Genomic DNA, 18,893 nt, shown 5'->3' on the forward strand with positions numbered 1-18,893 from the left:
GTGAACGACCAAAAATAGTAAAACTAGTGTATTTTAATAAGACGAAGTGAGAATAAAAGTATGACCGAATTTCACAAACTTTTTCTACCAACTTTAATTCTATTACATTTCTTAAAATTCGTGCCGCATCAAAGTAAAACACATATTGAGGAACAGAGAGAGTATTAGTAATATTGAATAAAAGTCATACAATTATTTTAATTAAAATAGTTACAATTAATCAAATTAACAAGCATAGGAGGATCCATAAAAATGAACAAGAATAGGAAAAGAGAGATGAGAAAGAATCGTAGCTCCCGACAAAGCACAACCACCAAATCTCCCATCCCCCATACATATAGTATATTTAGTATATTCCCAACAGAAAGAAGAAGAAGAAGAGACAATCATTCATTCTGTGAAACATGCCGACCACCGACAACCAAGGCTCATTCCTGAACCTGATCAGCATCCGTCGCAACCAGGTGACCACCGACCCCGTCCCCGACCAAGAACAAGAAGACCTCGACCTCTTCCAAAAGCAAGTCTCCACCCGCTTCTCCGACCTCCTCTCCGCCCCCTCCCCTTCCCCTTCCGAGTCCTCCATCCCTCCACCCCCTCTCTTCTCCATCTCTTGGCTCCGCAACCTCCTCGACGCCTTCCTCTGCTGCGAGGCCGAATTCAAAGCCCTCCTCATCTCCGGCCGCGACCCCTCCTCCCTCTCCAAGCCCCCTCTCGACAAACTCATCCCCGATCTCCTCGACCGCCACCTCAAGGCCCTCGACATCTGCAACGCCGTCTCCCACGCCCTCGACCTCCTCCGCCACTGGCACAGTTTAGCCCTCATCGCCGTCTCCTCCCTCCGCCGCCACCCTTTAGGCGAGGGCCAGGTCCGCCGCGCCAGGAAGGCCCTCTCCACCCTCCTCACCTCCATGGCCGTCGACGATCGCGACCACTCCTCCGGCGGCGGTGGCTCCTTCCATCGCCGCGCCCCAGTGGCCAAAAACTTCCGCTCGTTGTCGTGGGCGGTGGCGAGGTCGTGGTCTGCCGCGAAGCAGTCGCACGCGATGGGGGCCAACCTGGTGGCGCCGCGGGGGGCGGAGGTGACGTCGCTCCCCATGCCGATTTACATCATGAGCAACGTGGTGGTGTTCGTGATGTGGGCGCTGGTGGCGGCGGTGCCGTGCCAGGACAGGGCGGGGCTGGCGACGCACCTGCCCGTGCCGAAGCAGCTGACGTGGGCGCAGCCGATGAGCAGCCTGGTGGAGAAGATCGGGGAGGATTGGAAGAAGAAGGAGAAGAAGGGAGAGGCGGGTTTGCTGGAGGAGATACAGAGGATGGAGAGGGTGGCGCAGTGGCTCGTCGATTTGGCGGATTCGTTTATGTTCCCATTGGATGAGGATAAGGCGGTGGAGCTGGCGGCACAGGTGGCCGAGCTGGAGGAGATATGCACCAAGATGGAGGAGGGGCTGCTGCCGCTGCAGCAGCAAGTTAGGGAGGTGTTTCATAAGATGGTAAGGAGTAGAGCTGATGTTCTTGAAGTTCTTGATCAAGCTGGTAAATCATCCATACCTGTTCCATATTAATCTTTTTTTTTCATGAAGATTGGAATCATAAGATGTTAGTTTAGTTAGTTTTGTATACATTTTTGTTTGGTATACTTGTCTGATTGAGTTTTCAAGAAGAAGAAAAATATAACATTGTAGTAGTAGTTTAGAGTTTAACTAAGATGTTCTATGGTATTGGCCTGCATCTTGCATCTGTTTGTTAATTTCTTATGGACAGAAGGTTTACTCTAAAAGCAGTTTACAAGATTAGTTTTTATCGTTTTGATATTAGAGAATTCTAAAGTTATGATTCTGAAGTTATATAGTTCAGGGTTTCAGGTCATGCATGGCTGTTTCATGCTATACCCCATTAATTAATTATACAGATGAATTCTCAAAACTAAAACTAATATGATATGTATATATGTGAGATAATAATTTAACTTGGGAATATATAATTCTAGAGGCAGGCTGATTCAAGGAGAATTGGTCTTGACTGATGTACTAATAAAGATTGTCGTTTCCAAAAACAATTAATGATAAATCTGAGGATTCGAGAGTGATGAGAGACGACCTCTCATTTCTCTGTGTATAGGGTTAGTGGTTAATTTGGGGGCATAATATTAAATTAAGCATATGTGGGTATTTTTATGTGAAATAAACATTTTCGTCTGAAAGAGTACAAACATACTTATGGCTTAATATAGAGATTGCAAATGTGAATAATTTTGTATAGACACCGCAAAGGTGAAACTCACATATTCCAGTTTACTCTTTATTAAGAGTGTAATGTAGGAGTATAGGAGTATAATATCTCCCACCCTCCATCCACCAAAAATAGTTCCACGTGGACTTCACGGATTTTATTGATAAATTGGTAAAATAAGAAAGAGAAAGTGGGTAAAGTAATTAATTGCCGGATCAAGTAGCAGTTATCTCGTCTCTGCCTCTTTCTCGGCTGTCAAGTGGTGTTGTTCTGGCTCATTCATTTATGTCTCTAATAGAGCCACGAATTGATATTAGAAGTATTATAAACAAATTTTGAAGTATTATTGAGAATTTTGTTTATAAGTATCATTGAGAGGGGGGGGGGGGGGGCATTTAACGAAGTTGGAGGAGGGGCCATGTGACTGAATGATTTAATGATCAAATCTTGGATGTTTGCGGCACTTGCTCATGATACAGATATTTATTCCACAAACATCCCAGCCTGCAAAGTCAGCCAGCGAGCTGCTGAGGGTCTCTGGTCTCTCGGAACGGGCCTTTCGACTCACACTTCAGCTTTTGTATTTTGTATTTAATCTATTTAATTCCTCTTTTCCTACAAACTTTTACCGGAATGATTAAATACCCAATTATACAAATATGAATAATATAAACCTAAAATCAAATAATAAGCTATCAAAACATATGCCGAAAACATGTAAAATAATAAGCTCTCGGATGAATATGACTTCGAGTTTTTTTTTTTAATATTTCAACGTGAAATTCGTTAAAGATACAAATACATCCGACAGAGTTTAACTTTGATGTAATTAGGCAAAATAATTTTTGGTAGAAAATTAGTATTGCAAGGGAAATTATGCACACTATTACTAAGCATATATAGTTTCTTGGCATTTGTCAAATTTTAAACACAAAGTCGATTAACCTCAGCACTTGTAGATACTTCCATTTTTTTTTTTGCTCAATTTTGTTTGCTTTCAATCTTTTGCATGCAAATCCGAACTTTTATTAGATATAATTAATAAAATATCTTATTTTCAAAAGGAAATACTATGGCAGGATAAAAAGCATCAAACTAATTAGGCCATCCACTACGCCGTCCCCCCACCGTCCCTTAAATTACTATTTGAGGGCCCCACTATACTTTATTCCTCCATCCCTTAACTAAGGGACGGAACCTGCAACCCTCCGTCCCTTAACCGTCCCTTATTCCGTCCCTTAAATTACTATTCATTTAATTTAATTCCGTACTTTATTTTTTATTTTTTATTCCGTCCCTCCGTCCCCGGCGTCAACGCACTGGAACCGCCCAGTGTGTTGATCATGGTCTCCCAATCGCCGAAGGCGTTGAGATCCCACCCGTCGGAGCCGGAGCCGCCGTAGTTGCCTTCGCCGGACATCTTTTGATGAGAGGAAATTTGAGAGGAAATTGAGATGATAGAAGAATAGATGTGTAGTTGTGTGTGAAATGAGGATGAGTGTAGGAGTATTTATAGAGTAAAAAAATTAATTTTAAAATAAAAAATTTAAAAAAAAAACAAAAAAACGGTATTATTACCGTTAGAAAATTTTTTTACTTTTATTTTTTATTTTTTTTTAAAAAATTCGAATTTTTTTTTTAAAAAATATTTATTGCGTTAGCACGTGACGACGCCCACTCGCGGGCCGGCGAGTGGGCGTCACGCACGACGCTGGGTCGCGCCACGTCGCAAAGGCGCGTGGCGAGACGGCCCGTCGCGTGTCTCGTCGACACGGGACGCGGGACGTGTCGCGGGACGGGGACGGATGCTGCAACACGGCGCGCGACGGACCCGTCTCTCCGGGACGGGTCGGGGGACGCCGGCGTGCCGCGTAGTGGATGCTCTTAGTAACTCAATGATAGTGATTAGTCTGTAATAAATCTCGGTCAAACGACAAGTGGATTATGAAGAAGAAAAATGCAAAGTATTAGGGCGGCGCCGACCCATCCCATCTCACCGGAAATTTTCAGACGTCCCTTTCACCGCGCGCAGTAAGAGCATCCACTATGGGACCGCCACGCCTATAGCCCCGGCGGGGGTGGTCCCGGGGCGATTTATAGTGGGGGAGATGTCCTCCCCCGGGGCAGACGGCGAATTTGAGGAAGTATGCGGCGGACGACGGATAGGCGACGGGAGGGCGAGGACGCGCCAGGCGTCCTTTCGCCGCGCCTATAGGCGCGCCGGCGGTCACCTCGAATTTTTAAATTTTTTTTATTACTTACCTCTATAAATACCACTCTCCACCACCTATTTTTTCACTATTTTCACAAAATCCCTCCATTCACTATCTACACTTTCACTCTCTGTAAAATGCATGGTGGAGACGACGAATCAACCCGGGTTGGTTGATGATGCTCCTGGGGAAACCGCGGTCGGCAGCAGCGAGGGAGGAGGAGGAGGAGGAGAAGAAGAAGAAGAAGAAGACGAGGAAGCCGACTCCGACACCGAGTAGACGGTGACGGAGTTTTTAGTTGTATTTTATTTTAATTATTCGTTGTATAATTTTACTCTTTTGCAATACAACGAATATTCGGCCCCAATTACCTCGTTTTCTAATTATTTACATTGTGATAATTTTAATTATACTTGATTGAAACTAAAAATATTTAAAAAATAAAAATTGATTATAAAATTTGAGGGCTATTGGAAGTGTCCACTGTAGTGACGGAAATAAAATTTTGGGGCTATGGATAAAAACTCGAGTGGGGGCGGGCTATTGGGGTGTCGGCCTTATAGTAGACACCCTAAACCCACGGCTCTAGAATCTTTGGAAGAGCCACTATACTATTACATTAATCATCATTCCATTTATCCCTAATTATTTTATTCTCAAGGATATATATTAAACCTCATCATCTCTGCATCCCAATGTCTTCTGCTTCAGGTCTGCCCTCCCTTTCTCCCCTATCCTATCAACTTCTCGAAATCGCAATTCTTCATTTCTGTTCTCGCAGTTTGTAGAGCGAGAATGTCGAGCATTTCGCAAGCGCTGTCGCTGAAGCACGGCCTTTCACTCTGGTGTCCTCAATTAGCTTCCGTGAATCTGATTTCTGAGAGTTCCTGCATTGCCTCCGCGAGATTTAGTCGGAGATTCACTGTTTCAGCTTCCTCTTTCGCCAACGAAAATCGGGAGTAATTACTGTCGCCTTTTTTGGTTCTTGCATCTAATTAATTGCTCTATTTGTTTCTGGAGGTGAATTTGTGAATTTATGTCTGGTTGGATTTGTGGCTGCAGATATGTTATAGTAGGTGGTGGGAATTCAGCTGGTTATGCTGCTCGGACTTTTGTTGAACATGGATTGGCTGATGGGAAGCTCTGCATCATCTCTAAAGAGGTTTTTCATTCTGTTAAGTATATGGCATAAAACTTTGTATAGCTGTGTGGAGTATCAGACAGTAGAATTTTGTGTATTTCGTGAGCCATAGGTAGTTATCTACTAACAGAATCTTGATTGAAGAACTGTGAATCACGAGGATCGGAGGAAAACGTGATTAGGTCTTTACATGACAGTTATGTGCGTGATCACCCCGTATTTGTGTAAATTCAAGATTGATAAATAAGCGAAATTGATTACACATGTTAAGTACTACTTATAAGCTCATGAAAATGTGCACCTATGCCCCTTCTGACAGTGATTAGGAGAAAATTTGAAAATTGCTGAGTTTTGCTCAATGAATATTTGAGATCATGATTATGATGATCTGTAGAATTTTTCCGGACTTGCAAGAATAGGAACAAGCTCATATTAGATATGCGAATGGTTTGGACTTGCAAAAGAGTCATTACTTAGTATCACATCATCGTCTTCATGAGTTTTCATATGTTTTGCTTTAGTGGTATTAAGGTTGAACTCTTCTTAAATGCAGGCACATGCGCCTTATGAGCGCCCAGCTTTGACAAAAGGCTATTTATTCCCTTTGGATAAAAAACCAGCACGTTTGCCGGTGATTACTATTTTCTACTTATTAATTTCAGCTCGATAATATGGATATATCATCTGCATATTTGAATGCATCATCATTACTTTAAGATCATTGTCCTTGAGTTTCATAAAAAACCTAACTTTGTCTTCATCAAAGTGATGCAATATCAATGGTATATCTGGGCACTTTTTCATAATTTATACACTTATTATCCCATCTTATAGTCTCTCTCTAGATATTCATGTTTGCATTTGTTACTCTAGGGTTTCCATACTTGTGTTGGATCAGGTGGTGAAAGACAGACTCCGGAGTGGTACAATGAGAAAGGGATAGAGGTAAACATATTCCTGTTCTTTATTCATCTGACATAGTTCTATTGTGCTTACAGCTTTGTATTAGGTTATCTCTCTATTGTAAGGGTGTCAGAGCTATTTGATTTAAAATATCATTGAAATTCTTTGTTGCCCAAAGATTTTAGTGGGTTGACAATTGTAGATTGAGTTGACCACAAGAAAAAAGAGCTAAACATTTTCTTCACTGTAAATGTCATCTCGAAGCTAAAATGCTAAAAAGAATGGCAAGTTTCATCGTACTGTATCATTATATTCTCACTCAAGTCAGCTGCACAGACCAATTGTATTTTCTTCCTTAGTCCTGTGACAATTCTATATAATTATAAGTTCCAAAGAAGAGGAGAATCACTTAAAAAGGGCTTTTGAAGAGTTTTTGGAGACCGTAATAAGTTTCTTTCAACTGGTATTTTGTTTTGGGAAGTTTCTGTAACCACTGTCTGCATTATGTGCATATGAATTGCTAATATAAGTTTGTGCTTACACCAACCTCCTTGTCAATAGATGATCTATGAAGATCCAGTAACCAACATTGATGTTGAGAAGCAAACTTTGAAAACAAATTCAGGAAAGTTGGTGAAGTATGGTGCCCTAATAATTGCTACTGGATGCACTGCCTCCAGGTATTTCCACTTTTGAATACCTTTTTGACTATCATCTACCACAAGAGTATCTACTTCAATTTGATTTACAATCTCTCTATCCAAGTACTGTGATAGTGAGCTTTTAATTGAAATAAAGGAAACTGAATGATGGACTATCTTGTGTCCTTAAAACAATATCACCATGAGGTATTATATGCCAATTGCCAAATAGAAAATCAAGTCCTTATAAATAAATCTAAATTTAAGTTTGCAAGTAACTATGCCTAAGGTTCCCAAAAAATATTTTAGCATCTGACTGTCCTAAAATTTTGAGAGCTGCATGCGAGCTTTCCTGTATGTATGTCTTTTATCAATGATCTTATAATTTTTAACTCATAAGCATCCTCTTGTTATATAGGTTTGCATGCTTTTTTTAAGCAACATGTTCTTTCATCGTATGTAACAGTTAACATTGTTCTCACCTTCTGCTCTCTAGATATTGAAATAATCTTCATGTTTGTCAACATTATGCAATTAATGATTTCCAGATTGTTCCCATCTGCAAGAAGTTGAAGTGAAGTTTTTTTCCTTCTCAAAGATACTCCATCGTAAATACAGTTATTGGTTTTCTAAAGATAGTAGTCTTCTGCAATAATAGTAATCATATTTCTCCTTTGTATCAGATTCCCAGATAAGATTGGAGGAAACTTGGGAGGGGTTCATTATATTCGGGACGTTGCAGATGCCAATTCGCTTATATCATCCCTGGTAAATTGTAATTGTTGTGCCGACTTGGAATTAATATTACGAGACATCACACAGTAAATATAAATTTTGACAATATGTATTTGCTAAACTGGTGATACTGGGCAATGCTTTTCGTAGGAGAAAGCAAAGAAAGTTGTCGTCGTCGGTGGTGGCTACATTGGCATGGAAGTTGCAGCAGCAGCTGTTGGTTGGAAACTTGATACCACTGTAACCATCATACCTCCTTACTGTTGTTGACAGGGCTTTATATTAGTATACCTCATTCATGGAATTATTATTGTATCAAAGTTTGGTTTCAAACTCAATTTTACCTCATTCAGTTCTCTCATTTGACAAATATTGAACTGATCCTTATATTTTATTTTTTACTATTAGGTAATTTTTCCTGAAGATCATCTTATGACAAGATTGTTTACTCCTTCTCTGGGACGAAAATATGAAGAGCTATACCTAGATTATGGTGTCAAATTTGTAAAAGTAAGTGCTTTCTTTTAACATCGCTTCTTCCAACTCTTGCGATTTCCTTGCTCACCAACCCTCTGCCAAAAGAGATACTATAAGACAAAAAGAGAGTATAGAAACGTGAGTTGTCCAGCTGATTGAATGCAAGATAAATAAGTATCTAACCTGTTTAAGTCTCATACTTCAGGGTGCTTCAATAAAGCATTTAGAAGCTGGTTCTGATGGTCGTGTAGTTGGTGTAAAACTCGGGAATGGTTCTACAATTGAAGCTGACACGGTAATTTATAAATGCACGTTATGGTATAAGAAGTTTTGATTGAAGTGGATATCATTTTATATCAAACTTGTATTGTTGGTTCTTGGTTGGTCATTTTTATATGCTTCCAGATATTAGATAGTTTGACAGGGGTTTTGTTATTCAAAATACAAATGAGAAGATATTAAATCATGTCTTTTATGATGCAGGTTGTTATTGGCATTGGAGCAAAACCAGCAGTTGGTCCATTTGAAAGCATCGGTTTGAATAGCAGTGTTGGAGGAATACAGGTATTAATGATGACTGTACATAGTCTCTTTTGAGTAGGGTGTCTTTCAAGAATTATGGACTTCGGTTACCATTCCCACTTTCATATTGTTTTGGGCATACTTCTGTTGCCAAAGGCAAGTGATTATGAGAGTAACTGAAACTAGGCATGTCACCTTCTGTTGGATCTCAATCCTATTTCTAATGTCTTTTGTTTCTGGGAAAACAAAAATCAAAAGACACTCCCAACTTGGGTGGAGACTGATAATTTTGTTTCAGTCATGATTAATGAACTTGTAAAATATAAGAAATCTCCTGCTCAAGCAAGATAGCATAACTGACCCATTTTCTCTGATGTTTGAATTTCAGGTTGATGGCCAGTTCAGAACAAACATACCTGGCATTTTTGCTATTGGGGATGTGGCAGCATTTCCCTTAAAGGTATTTTTTCATAGTAACTAAGCAAGAAAAACGTTTTTGTATTTTGTGAATTTAACATATTGCCAAAATGTTGACAGATTTACAACCGAATTGCACGGGTTGAACATGTTGACCATGCTCGTCGTTCTGCCAAACATTGCGTTCAGTCCCTTCTAACTGCACACACTGCCACGTAAGTCTGATACTTCTCTAATTCACACTTCTGCTCCTGAGCTTCAAACTACTGGATCCTTTGTAACAATCCATTATGGTGATTAATTTTCAGGTATGACTATCTCCCTTCTTTCTACTCAAGAGTATTTGAATATGAAGGAAGTCAGAGGAAAGTTTGGTGGCAATTTTTTGGCGACAATGGTAAGGACAAAATTAAAATTACATTTTAGGTGGATTTTGCATATCACTGGACTAAGTGCTTAAATGTAATGAACAGTTGGTGAAACAGTTGAAATCGGGAATTTCGATCCCAAAGTAGCAACGTTCTGGATTGACTCTGGTAAAATCCCTGCCCCTGTGTGGTCATATCTATGGGAACTGTCTGTGAAGTTTTTTCCTTGCTTTTGCATCCCTTTTTACTTCTGAAAGGGGATTTGAGACCGAGTGATCTCATTGTTGTAAAGCATCTGATAATGACAAGAAAATGATTGGAGGTCCTACTGCTTATTGATCTCAGTAGGGGATCCAGTTAAATTTATATACTAAGTACTATATATTTATATATATATGTGCACACATTCATGTAGAAATGTTAACGGGCAAAGATGACTGACATCAATATTTTGTGCTTGCAGGGAAACTGAAAGGCGTCTTTCTTGAAAGTGGAAGCCCTGAGGTATGAGTTATTACCAGTTAATCTATATACTAAAATCCATAATTTTCACCCTCACACCGTTAAAAATTGATTTTATCAGCTTTCTGAAGAGAAATCGTGTACTTTGAGCTTCTATTTAACTGATCTCTGTTGCCACATGAATGTTCCGTATAGAAAGTTTCTATTGAGTTTTGGGACCATGTAGAATATTGAATGCTCAGAAGTAGCTACCAAATTTATTTTGGAAGTCTTCTGTCTATATGTTTAATGTATTACCAGTCCAAACCTTAACAGGATCTTGGGAATGTAGCAGTTATACGAGCCCAATCAACTGTACCCAGATCTTTGCTAACTAAACCATTTTGTTTGGTTTACCAAAATCAAGTAGCACATATAAATATCTTGTACGAAGACTAGGCGATTACTTAAGTCACAGGTTTCGATCAGTATGCCTCAGATGTTGCATTAATAGGTTTGATATGTTTCTGCAAATGATTATGCGCCAACATAGTTCAAATACAATAAAGAGCCTCTGATTTTAATCCATGATACGAAGGTTTTTCAATAGAATCGACATAGATGCTATGCTCAAACCATTCATCTAATAAATGCCTGAGACTGAATGATCTCAATTCATCCCATGTAATGACATTAGCTACAATGACCCGCCTTTCACTGACTTTCGATTCTGACTCGTAACATTTGACACTTTGATGTGATTTTGTAGGAATTCCAACTGCTTCCTAAACTTGCGAGGAGCCAGCCGTCCGTGGACATAGCCAAGCTTCAGAAAGCTTCTTCAGTAGAGGAGGCGTTGGAAATCGCACAATCTTCATTACAGGTTGAAGCTAAGGTTTAGTTTGTTTCTTGCATAGACATGTAGATGGCTCTGTATGCAACCTCAAATCGTCTCTACCTCTTCTTCTAACGGTTTACAGACTGTTTCATATGGCTGATAATTGAGAAGATTGGTAGAATTTTCCCAATAAGTTTTACACTCATCTGAATGGTTAAATTATTTGCATTGATGTCTGAACGAAAAAAGAAAATAAAAGAAATAAATGCTTTATTTATTTTGGTGGTTCATCCTAATTTTTTTTGTTTTGTGTTTTTGTATGTATGTTCATCCTGATTTTTTTTTGTTTTGGTGGTTCGGTATGAAGTATGAACGCTTTAATTGCTATAATGATTTTTGTGAATTGAAAAGATTGACTATGCCAAGTTTCGAGTCACTGAAAGTCAATTGTATTGTAATTTGTGTTATTCTTTTTTTTTTTGTTTTATAAAAACTCTCATTTCTTTTACTATAAGATTGATAACGTTCTTGACTTGTCTTTATTAGTAGTAATTGTAAAGTAGTATATCTATAACCAAGATCGCATTGATTAAAAAATGGATGATATTCATATTAATATTATTTGTTCACGTGAATAATTCTTTTAGTTTTATGAAAAATATTTGATTAATTAAAATATTATTAGTGAATACATATGAATTTTATGCATAAATTAAAAATATGGAGTTCAAAATTTTGGTAAGGTAGAGAAGTGACAATATTAATATACAGTAGTGAAGATAGGAACATAGACCAATCTTTGTCATAAGCATTCTCATTTTAAATCAATCTAATTATAAACTTTATAACTTTTACGAGAAAATTAAAGCGCGCGCACTTTATCAAACAAACAGCTAAAATCCGCAAAGATATTATTATTATTATTATTACTATATTAAAATATTGGAGGGTAGCTTTCGTTTATTAATCTATTTACTCTCTTTTTCTTCTATATATTAGTTACCCAAAATTATTTCATAAGGGAAGTTAAAAAAAAGGCATTGATCTTAGAATGTTCGTTTGGTTTAGAACTTTAGAATACATCAGTTGTTCAAAGTATTGACTGCATTATGAATCATTTTCTATGACGTGAATGTTTTATTTGTATTATGGAGTATTAGTCCAATCCAAAATTTGTCTTGATATTTTAAGATATCATTCAAAATGAATTATTCATACACGTAGCTTAGCTAACAACGTTGATTTTTTAATACGGCAGTAGACTAGCAGTTGACCAATTGCATTGACTCCATCGTTGCCATTTATTAGAACATGGTTCAAAATTTAAATTAAGCATGATCGTTAGGGACTGTTTTAACACAGATACGTAATTGCATATTGCATTACAAACTTCACATATTGCTGCAATTCAATTCAAGTTTTAAATGGTTGTAATTAGGGCATCAGCATTGGTGCGGATGTCCCGGCGGACATCCCTGCGGACATCCCAAAAACACCTCCTGCCACGTCATACGGACCTCCCACTGCGGATGCCACGTCATACGGACATCCCACTGCACAATGGCAGACATCCCGACGGACTTCCCATATTAAAAAAATTCACAAATTCACCAATTTAACAATTTACGGAATTAAGCAATTTACGGAAGTAAAATTTTGACACAAATATGGAGAAAATGAGAACACTTTATTTAAAAAAACATACTTAATTAAAAAAAATACATAAAAAAATTACATAAATATAAAAAAAAACCGTCTTCTCACTCCTCGGATTCCTCGCCGCCGGTACCCTCGTCGTCGCCGCCGCCACCCCCCTTGCCGTCGCTATCCGACATCTCGTCGAACCCCAAATCGCGCCGCATACTGTTGAGGAGGGGGTTTAAGCTTCCGCTTGTAATGGGGGTCGGTCGCTTGGCGCCATTCAACCATCGCACGTAACAAGGTTTCATGTGCCGCGATGCGGGCGAATGAGGGGTTCTCGGGATCGTTTTGGGTGGGTGCTGCCGATTGTGCCTCTGCGGATACGCTGCCGCTTCCCCCCGGAGTCCCCGCCGCGGCCTTTTGCCCAACCGGGCGACGGCGGCGGTTCGACGATGTGGGTGTGGGGAACTCTGCCTCGGTGGGGGGGGGAGCTCGTAGGAACCAGCACTGCTACTATACTCCCCGGAGGCACTGATCCTCGTTCGCTTCGGCCAGCCAGATTCAACGCCCACAGTGAACTTGACCGAATCCTGCACCACGAGATAGACATCCCAATACTTGAATTCCCCGAACCCCTTTTAAGGATCGTTGTACTGCTGGTGCGCGGCAACCTTTACGTCCTCGGTGGACATGCCGCTGGACGCCATGCGGAGAGAGTTCGTGTAAAGGCCGGCAGAGCGGCTGAGCTGCCTTCTCAGCCGCTCCCACTGTTTCCGGCATTGTTCGCCGTTGTGAGGCTTCCCCCCTGCCGGTTTGAACTGGAGGTAGCTTTGGCTAATGCGCTACCACATCCTGTCGATGTGCTGGTTCGCCCCGACGTATGGATCCTCCACTACATTGATCAACGCCTTCGCCAGCGCAATGCACTCCTCCATGCTCCAGATGGTCCTCTTGTTCCCGCTGGACCCATCCCCCACCTCAGCGGCCCCCGACCCACCATCGTACACCGCCGCAGACGATGTAGTGTCCCGTCCCCTTCCCCTCCCCTTTCCCCTTCCCTTTCCCTTCCCCCTTCTCCCCGTGGGCGTCTGCGCGTCGGTGGGAAAATCCCGGATCGGAGACAGTAAATCTATGTAGGGCCGGTAGACGTTGTCCACCGGTGATTGGGGGACCCCCTGCCTACTCCCCCCCGCACCCACCGGCAACCCCTGCATCATCCCCGACTTCATCATACCGGGCATCTGGGGCATCATCCCCGGCATTCCAGGCATCATACCCGGCATTCCGGGCATCATACCCAGCATTTGGGACATTCTGGAACTCCCCCCGGGCATCTGGAATATTTGGCTCATCATCCCATACCACTGCGGGTACATGTTGTAGTACCCGGGCATCATCCCCACCGGCATTTGAGGTTGGGGCCTCATCCCTGGCAGTTGGGGCATCGCGGCAGACATCGGCGCCGTTCCGCCGACAGGAAAAAAAGGCGACGGTGAGTCGCTCGAAGCGGGGGAATCGCTATCGTGGTGCTCCATTGTTCTTCGAAAGAAAATTGTGTTAGAGAGAGAAACTTATTAAAACAAGTGGTGCGATTGAAATGAAGTGCAACGAGACGTATATATAGAAATTTTTTTTAAAAAAATTAATGCAAAAATCGGGAATTCCGCGCCGACGTCCGTGGGATTCAACGCAATGGCAGACGTCCCGACGGAGGTCGCGACGAACGTCAGTAAAAAGGCGCGAACATGCGGTGTCCGTATCGGACGTCCGTATCCGTTGAACAGTTGCATAATGGCGGACGTCGCGCACGCCGGTATGACATCCGCGCGGAAGTCCGCCATTGCGGATGCTCTTAAGTTAGATAGTATTACTATAATTTAATAATTAATTAGTAGTGAATTAGACTCTTTATATTCTTCGTAACATGTGATTGGAGTTGGGATTTTAAGACCCATAAATGTTGACACTATGAAACTCCAATTGGCTGTCTATGTTGTTTTCTCGTATTCTCATTGTCGAACATTTAACGTAAGTAATTTGGTGCTAGACTTTCAAATAAATTGTATGCCATTTCACATCCACCTACAAAATTGATACTCATATTAATTAAATTAAATTTTTATTTCATGTTGTTATATATGAGGTAAATGTTTTTAAAGGTAACTGGTGAAAATAATTCCAAATTTCTAAAAATTGTCTCCGTGATTTGGTAGACATGTTGAAACGTTAAAAGGTGTAGGGTATACACATTAAAGATACAAAAATAGTACTACTAGTTTCTTTTTCATGATATAATCTTATATAAAAAGTTTCATAAAAATGAACTAGCCAGATTGATTTGCCCACCGTGCAATGCACGGCAATAATTAAATAAGAAAAAAAAAATACTACTAATATAGCTAATATTAGGAGATACATATAAATCATGAAACGTAAAATATTGCAATTTTTCATTACAATTAACAAAATAAAATTTTGTGAGCGTGTTTGAGTGTACATGTGGAATAAAAAATAGATAAAAAATGATATAATGCACATTTATAGTATTTATTAATTATATGTTAAATTACATAATTAAATATATGAGGGAACCTTGACTTTTTTAGGAAAAAAATTAATGCAGAATTTTATTCTATTTACAAAATTGTCATTCAAATCAATTTACAATCAATTGCACATTGAAAACTCTCTTTATTATGCTCCATCCGTTTTCTAAAAATAGAAACACTCAATTTTATGAAAGTTCTTTCTCTTTGTGAAGTGGAATGCATTTTCCGTTAACACACTTTTCTTTCAATTCTTCTTTTACTTTATTAATTTTACAATAAAACACGTACTATTTCAGAAGTTCATACTTTTAAAAAAACAGAGGGAGTCATGGTCTTAGAGCATCCACATCCATGCTCTTTGGCAAGAGCACGGATGTGGGCCCGGACCCACTTTTATTAATTTTTTACTCCATACTCTTTTTCAAGAGCGCAACACTCACATTCATGCTCTTCCGCAAGGACAAGCTCAAGGGTCTCACCATTCTATTATTCAATATAAATAAAAACATTTCCACAATATTAAAATGCATTAAAAATAACCGGAATACTATTACAAATTACAAAAAATTAAAAATTTCATAATTAAAGTCTTAAAAATTACATAATTTAAATCCTAAAAATTAAAAATTACATATTAAATACGTAAAATTAAAAAAACACACTACTCGTGGCCGAATTTCGCCCAAATGGATGATGAATGTGAGTATTTATAGATGATTTTGAGATTAAAATTTCAAAAAAATTTCAACAAAACGGTAATAAAACGGCTATATTTTTGGGAATCCGAAAATATTTTTTTTTTAATTTGTGGTATTATTTTCAATTTTTTTTTAAAAAAATACCAACGGTCAATAGAAACGCGTCACGTCGCCCTGCTCAGCGGCACGGACGTGCTCTATGTATCAAGCAGAGCCGTGCCGTTGGCAAGAGCACATCAGCGGACAGGGGCGTACCGTGCCAGTGGCACGGACGCCGTCCTCCGCAGCAAGCACCGCTGCGGATGCTCTTATTATTAATCATGAGCAGCCATGGTAAAATACAAATGATTGTACATTTTAAGTTTAATATTATTTCATTATCAACGAAAATGAAACTAGTGAGAAACCAAATTCCTTGTTCCAGACGAGTGGAATTTATTGGTTCTTTGATTAATCGCCTTAGCCTAAGTTTGACTTTAGCGTATTTTATTTTATGTGTAACGACTTCTTCCACTCTCCTTCTTATGCAAGGAACTTCCCTCTCACCTCCTCTCTCCTACTAAACTAGCATATAAATCCATATCATTTCTGTTCTTTCATATAATTAAACTTACACTTCACCTTCTTCATTTCTACGAAATTTTCATTCTATAATTCCTAATATTATTTCACGTCCATATCAAGAATTCCCGATGACGAAGGTGAAAATCTCATTCATTTCCCTCCTCGATGTGCTTGTTTATTGATGCACATATATTATTATATGTATCAGTATACTAATATTATAGCACAATTTTAACATACTTTTTTTTATTATTATATGGAATCTCGATTGCACTAACCAACATATGAAATAGTGCCACATATATCATGCCGGCAAAAAATTGATACAAATTTATAGTCTTTTTTCATCCACTTTTTGTTGTTATTGTTTATAACAATCATAATTTTGTTGTTTTCTAGCTCTGTGAAATTACATTTGACAGAAAATTTATGGATCCTTTTTACCCCTGCAGAAAATGGTGTTAAAACTAGGAGTTCATGATGAAAAGGAGAAGAGGAAGGCCCTCAAATCAGTTTCTTCTCTTGCAGGTAACCAATCAATCAGGACTCTTCACACTTGTATCAAATTCTCCATCTTTAAACATTTTTGCAAATGAAATTCAAAATTTAAAAGTAGGAAATGTGAAACAATTTGTATATTTTAGATAATTTTTTGAAGCAATTTTGTGGTTGCAACATATGCAGGGATAGAGTCTCTGTCAATGGACATGAAGGAGAAGAAACTGACAGTAGTAGGAGCAGTGGATCCAATTGAAATAGTTGGAAAATTGAAGAAACATTGCCTTGCAGAGCTGGTGACAGTGGGGCCCGCCAAGGAGGAGGAGAAGAAGAAGAAGGATGAGCCTAAGAAAGAGGAACCCAAAAAGGAAAAAACAGAGGCTGAGAAAATTGAAGAGCTTTTGGAGCTCTACAAGAAACATAATCCTTACTACACGCAGACTTACCGCGTTTATAGTGCTGAAGAAAATCCTAATGCTTGTGTTATTTCTTGAATTCCAGATGTATCATATATTCATCACATGATCACACAACAAAATGTTGTGATTTTGGTGTCGAATATGATATTCGAAAGGGGATATACAAAGCGCATAGAATGGAGAATTTTAATAAAGGATTTATGTATCTAACTTTGAAGATGTACTAGTATTATATAGTGTTATGAATTAGAAGTGAGCTTTAAACTCCTGTTCGGAACTTTGCCTAATTCCATCACATTCAAAAATCAAAATATATGACAATGAATCCGAACTGAACTGAATTATCCGAAAATCCAAAGTTCGGTTCGAACCAAAAAACTTTAAATTTCATAAAAATATCCAAAATAAGAAAACCACAATCATAAACTCATTTTTCTTGATATTAAATAATACGGAATAATGTATATCAACCAATCTAACCGATAAGATAGTTACAACCAACCAATACAAATATCTAAATAATCATATTTTAATTTGGATTTTTTTTTGTTTTTAATATATCTAATCCGAAAATTTGAAAGTAGACAAAATTTCAATCCGATTTGAACCAGTCCATGCAAATTTTAAATTTTGATTTAGTTTGGATTGAGTATCCAAATTTAATGTACTTTCCTCACATCTAGAAGATAGGTGTATATTGAATTTATAAAATTGAAATAGCAGTAGTAATTTTTTACTAGCAAAAAGTCTCAAAAGCTGTCATTTAGATGAAAATATAATCCTTAATAATCCACAATAGCTTTCGCCCAGCAATAGCTCAGCCATACCATCCACAATAGGAATAGCCCAGCAATAGCTCAGCCATAGCCTAGCCACTGCCACATCATCAGTATTAAAAATCCTCATGCCACATCATTAAAACAAGCAAATAGCCTAGCAATAGCTCAGCCATAGCCTAGCCACATAATATCCACATCACTATTAACAAATATATACAAAATGAAATAATTAACAATCACACAATATACGAAATTTAATTTACGAGACATATACGGGAAAAGTTTAATAATAATATTAAAATTTAAAAAAGTATAATAATTTAAAAAAAATACATTAATTTTAAAAAAAATAAAATAATAAAAAGGAGTGTCAATTCACTCCTCGTCTCCGTCGTCGCCGCCTCCGTCGCTGTCGCCACCATCGCCGCCGCCGCCGGTCTCCCTCCGTGCCGCCTCCAACTCGTCCTGCAGGCTCATGAGCAAGGTTTGAAGCACGCTCTTCTCCACGGGATCCGTCGCCACCCTCCATTCGGCCATCGTCTTGATCAACTGAGCGCGCGTTTGGGCGCGAGCGAAGAATTTGAGATCCTCGGTGGATTGGCCAAGGGGGGATGCCGACTGGACCTCCTGGGAAGCCCCAGCGTTCCCCCTCGCCTCCCGCTGAGCGCGCTTGCGCCCCATCGGGCGAGGTCGGCCACCGATCGAACGCGGCGTGGGGAACTCCTGCGTCGTCTCGGGGAGGTCGTGGGAACCACCGCTGCTGCCGCTGAAATCGTCGGTGTAGTTCAGTCGTTGCTTCTTCGGCCAGCCAGAGTCG

General features: G+C 39.4%; 3 protein-coding genes across 4 annotated transcripts; all 3 read left to right on the forward strand.

The window, feature by feature from the left end:
* The first annotated feature begins 404 nt into the window (after window positions 1-404).
* On the forward strand, window positions 405-1,565 carry LOC121766741 (protein ROH1-like). Its single transcript, XM_042162996.1, has one exon. It carries the CDS (start codon window positions 405-407, stop codon window positions 1,563-1,565), a length of 1,161 nt encoding a protein of 386 aa, XP_042018930.1.
* Window positions 1,566-5,051: 3,486 nt separating this feature from the next.
* Window positions 5,052-11,218, forward strand: LOC121769430 (monodehydroascorbate reductase, chloroplastic/mitochondrial-like). Of its 2 annotated transcripts, none has more exons than XM_042166230.1 (17): window positions 5,052-5,156; window positions 5,227-5,404; window positions 5,508-5,619; window positions 6,140-6,217; window positions 6,460-6,531; window positions 7,051-7,169; window positions 7,814-7,898; window positions 8,016-8,105; window positions 8,274-8,375; window positions 8,548-8,637; window positions 8,826-8,906; window positions 9,253-9,324; window positions 9,402-9,496; window positions 9,590-9,678; window positions 9,755-9,817; window positions 10,113-10,153; window positions 10,860-11,218. In XM_042166230.1, the coding sequence occupies exons 1-17, from the start codon at window positions 5,141-5,143 to the stop codon at window positions 10,989-10,991; spliced, it is 1,515 nt and encodes a 504-aa protein (XP_042022164.1). In that variant the 5' UTR covers window positions 5,052-5,140; the 3' UTR covers window positions 10,992-11,218. The 2 variants fall into 2 exon arrangements, with proteins under 2 accessions (XP_042022164.1, XP_042022165.1); XM_042166231.1 differs by having other exon boundaries at window positions 5,508-5,607.
* Window positions 11,219-16,332: 5,114 nt separating this feature from the next.
* On the forward strand, window positions 16,333-17,574 carry LOC121767207 (heavy metal-associated isoprenylated plant protein 39-like). Its single transcript, XM_042163425.1, has 3 exons — window positions 16,333-16,517; window positions 16,833-16,908; window positions 17,065-17,574. Exons 1-3 carry the CDS (start codon window positions 16,509-16,511, stop codon window positions 17,370-17,372), a joined length of 393 nt encoding a protein of 130 aa, XP_042019359.1. The 5' UTR covers window positions 16,333-16,508; the 3' UTR covers window positions 17,373-17,574.
* Window positions 17,575-18,893: the final 1,319 nt, after the last annotated feature.

This window comes from Salvia splendens, chromosome 15 (genome assembly GCF_004379255.2).
Source record: "Salvia splendens isolate huo1 chromosome 15, SspV2, whole genome shotgun sequence".
In the NCBI taxonomy this organism is placed as follows: domain Eukaryota; kingdom Viridiplantae; phylum Streptophyta; class Magnoliopsida; order Lamiales; family Lamiaceae; genus Salvia; species Salvia splendens.

Coding starts and splice junctions, on each gene's coding strand:
- LOC121766741 (XM_042162996.1), top strand. CDS start 405: ATGCCGACCACCGACAACCAAGGCTCATTCCTGAACCTGATCAGCATC.
- LOC121769430 (XM_042166230.1), top strand. Junction 7,899..8,015: donor ATTCGCTTATATCATCCCTG/GTAAATTGTAAT, acceptor TGCTTTTCGTAG/GAGAAAGCAAAGAAAGTTGT. Junction 8,907..9,252: donor GCAGTGTTGGAGGAATACAG/GTATTAATGATG, acceptor TTTGAATTTCAG/GTTGATGGCCAGTTCAGAAC.
- LOC121767207 (XM_042163425.1), top strand. Junction 16,909..17,064: donor ATCAGTTTCTTCTCTTGCAG/GTAACCAATCAA, acceptor CAACATATGCAG/GGATAGAGTCTCTGTCAATG.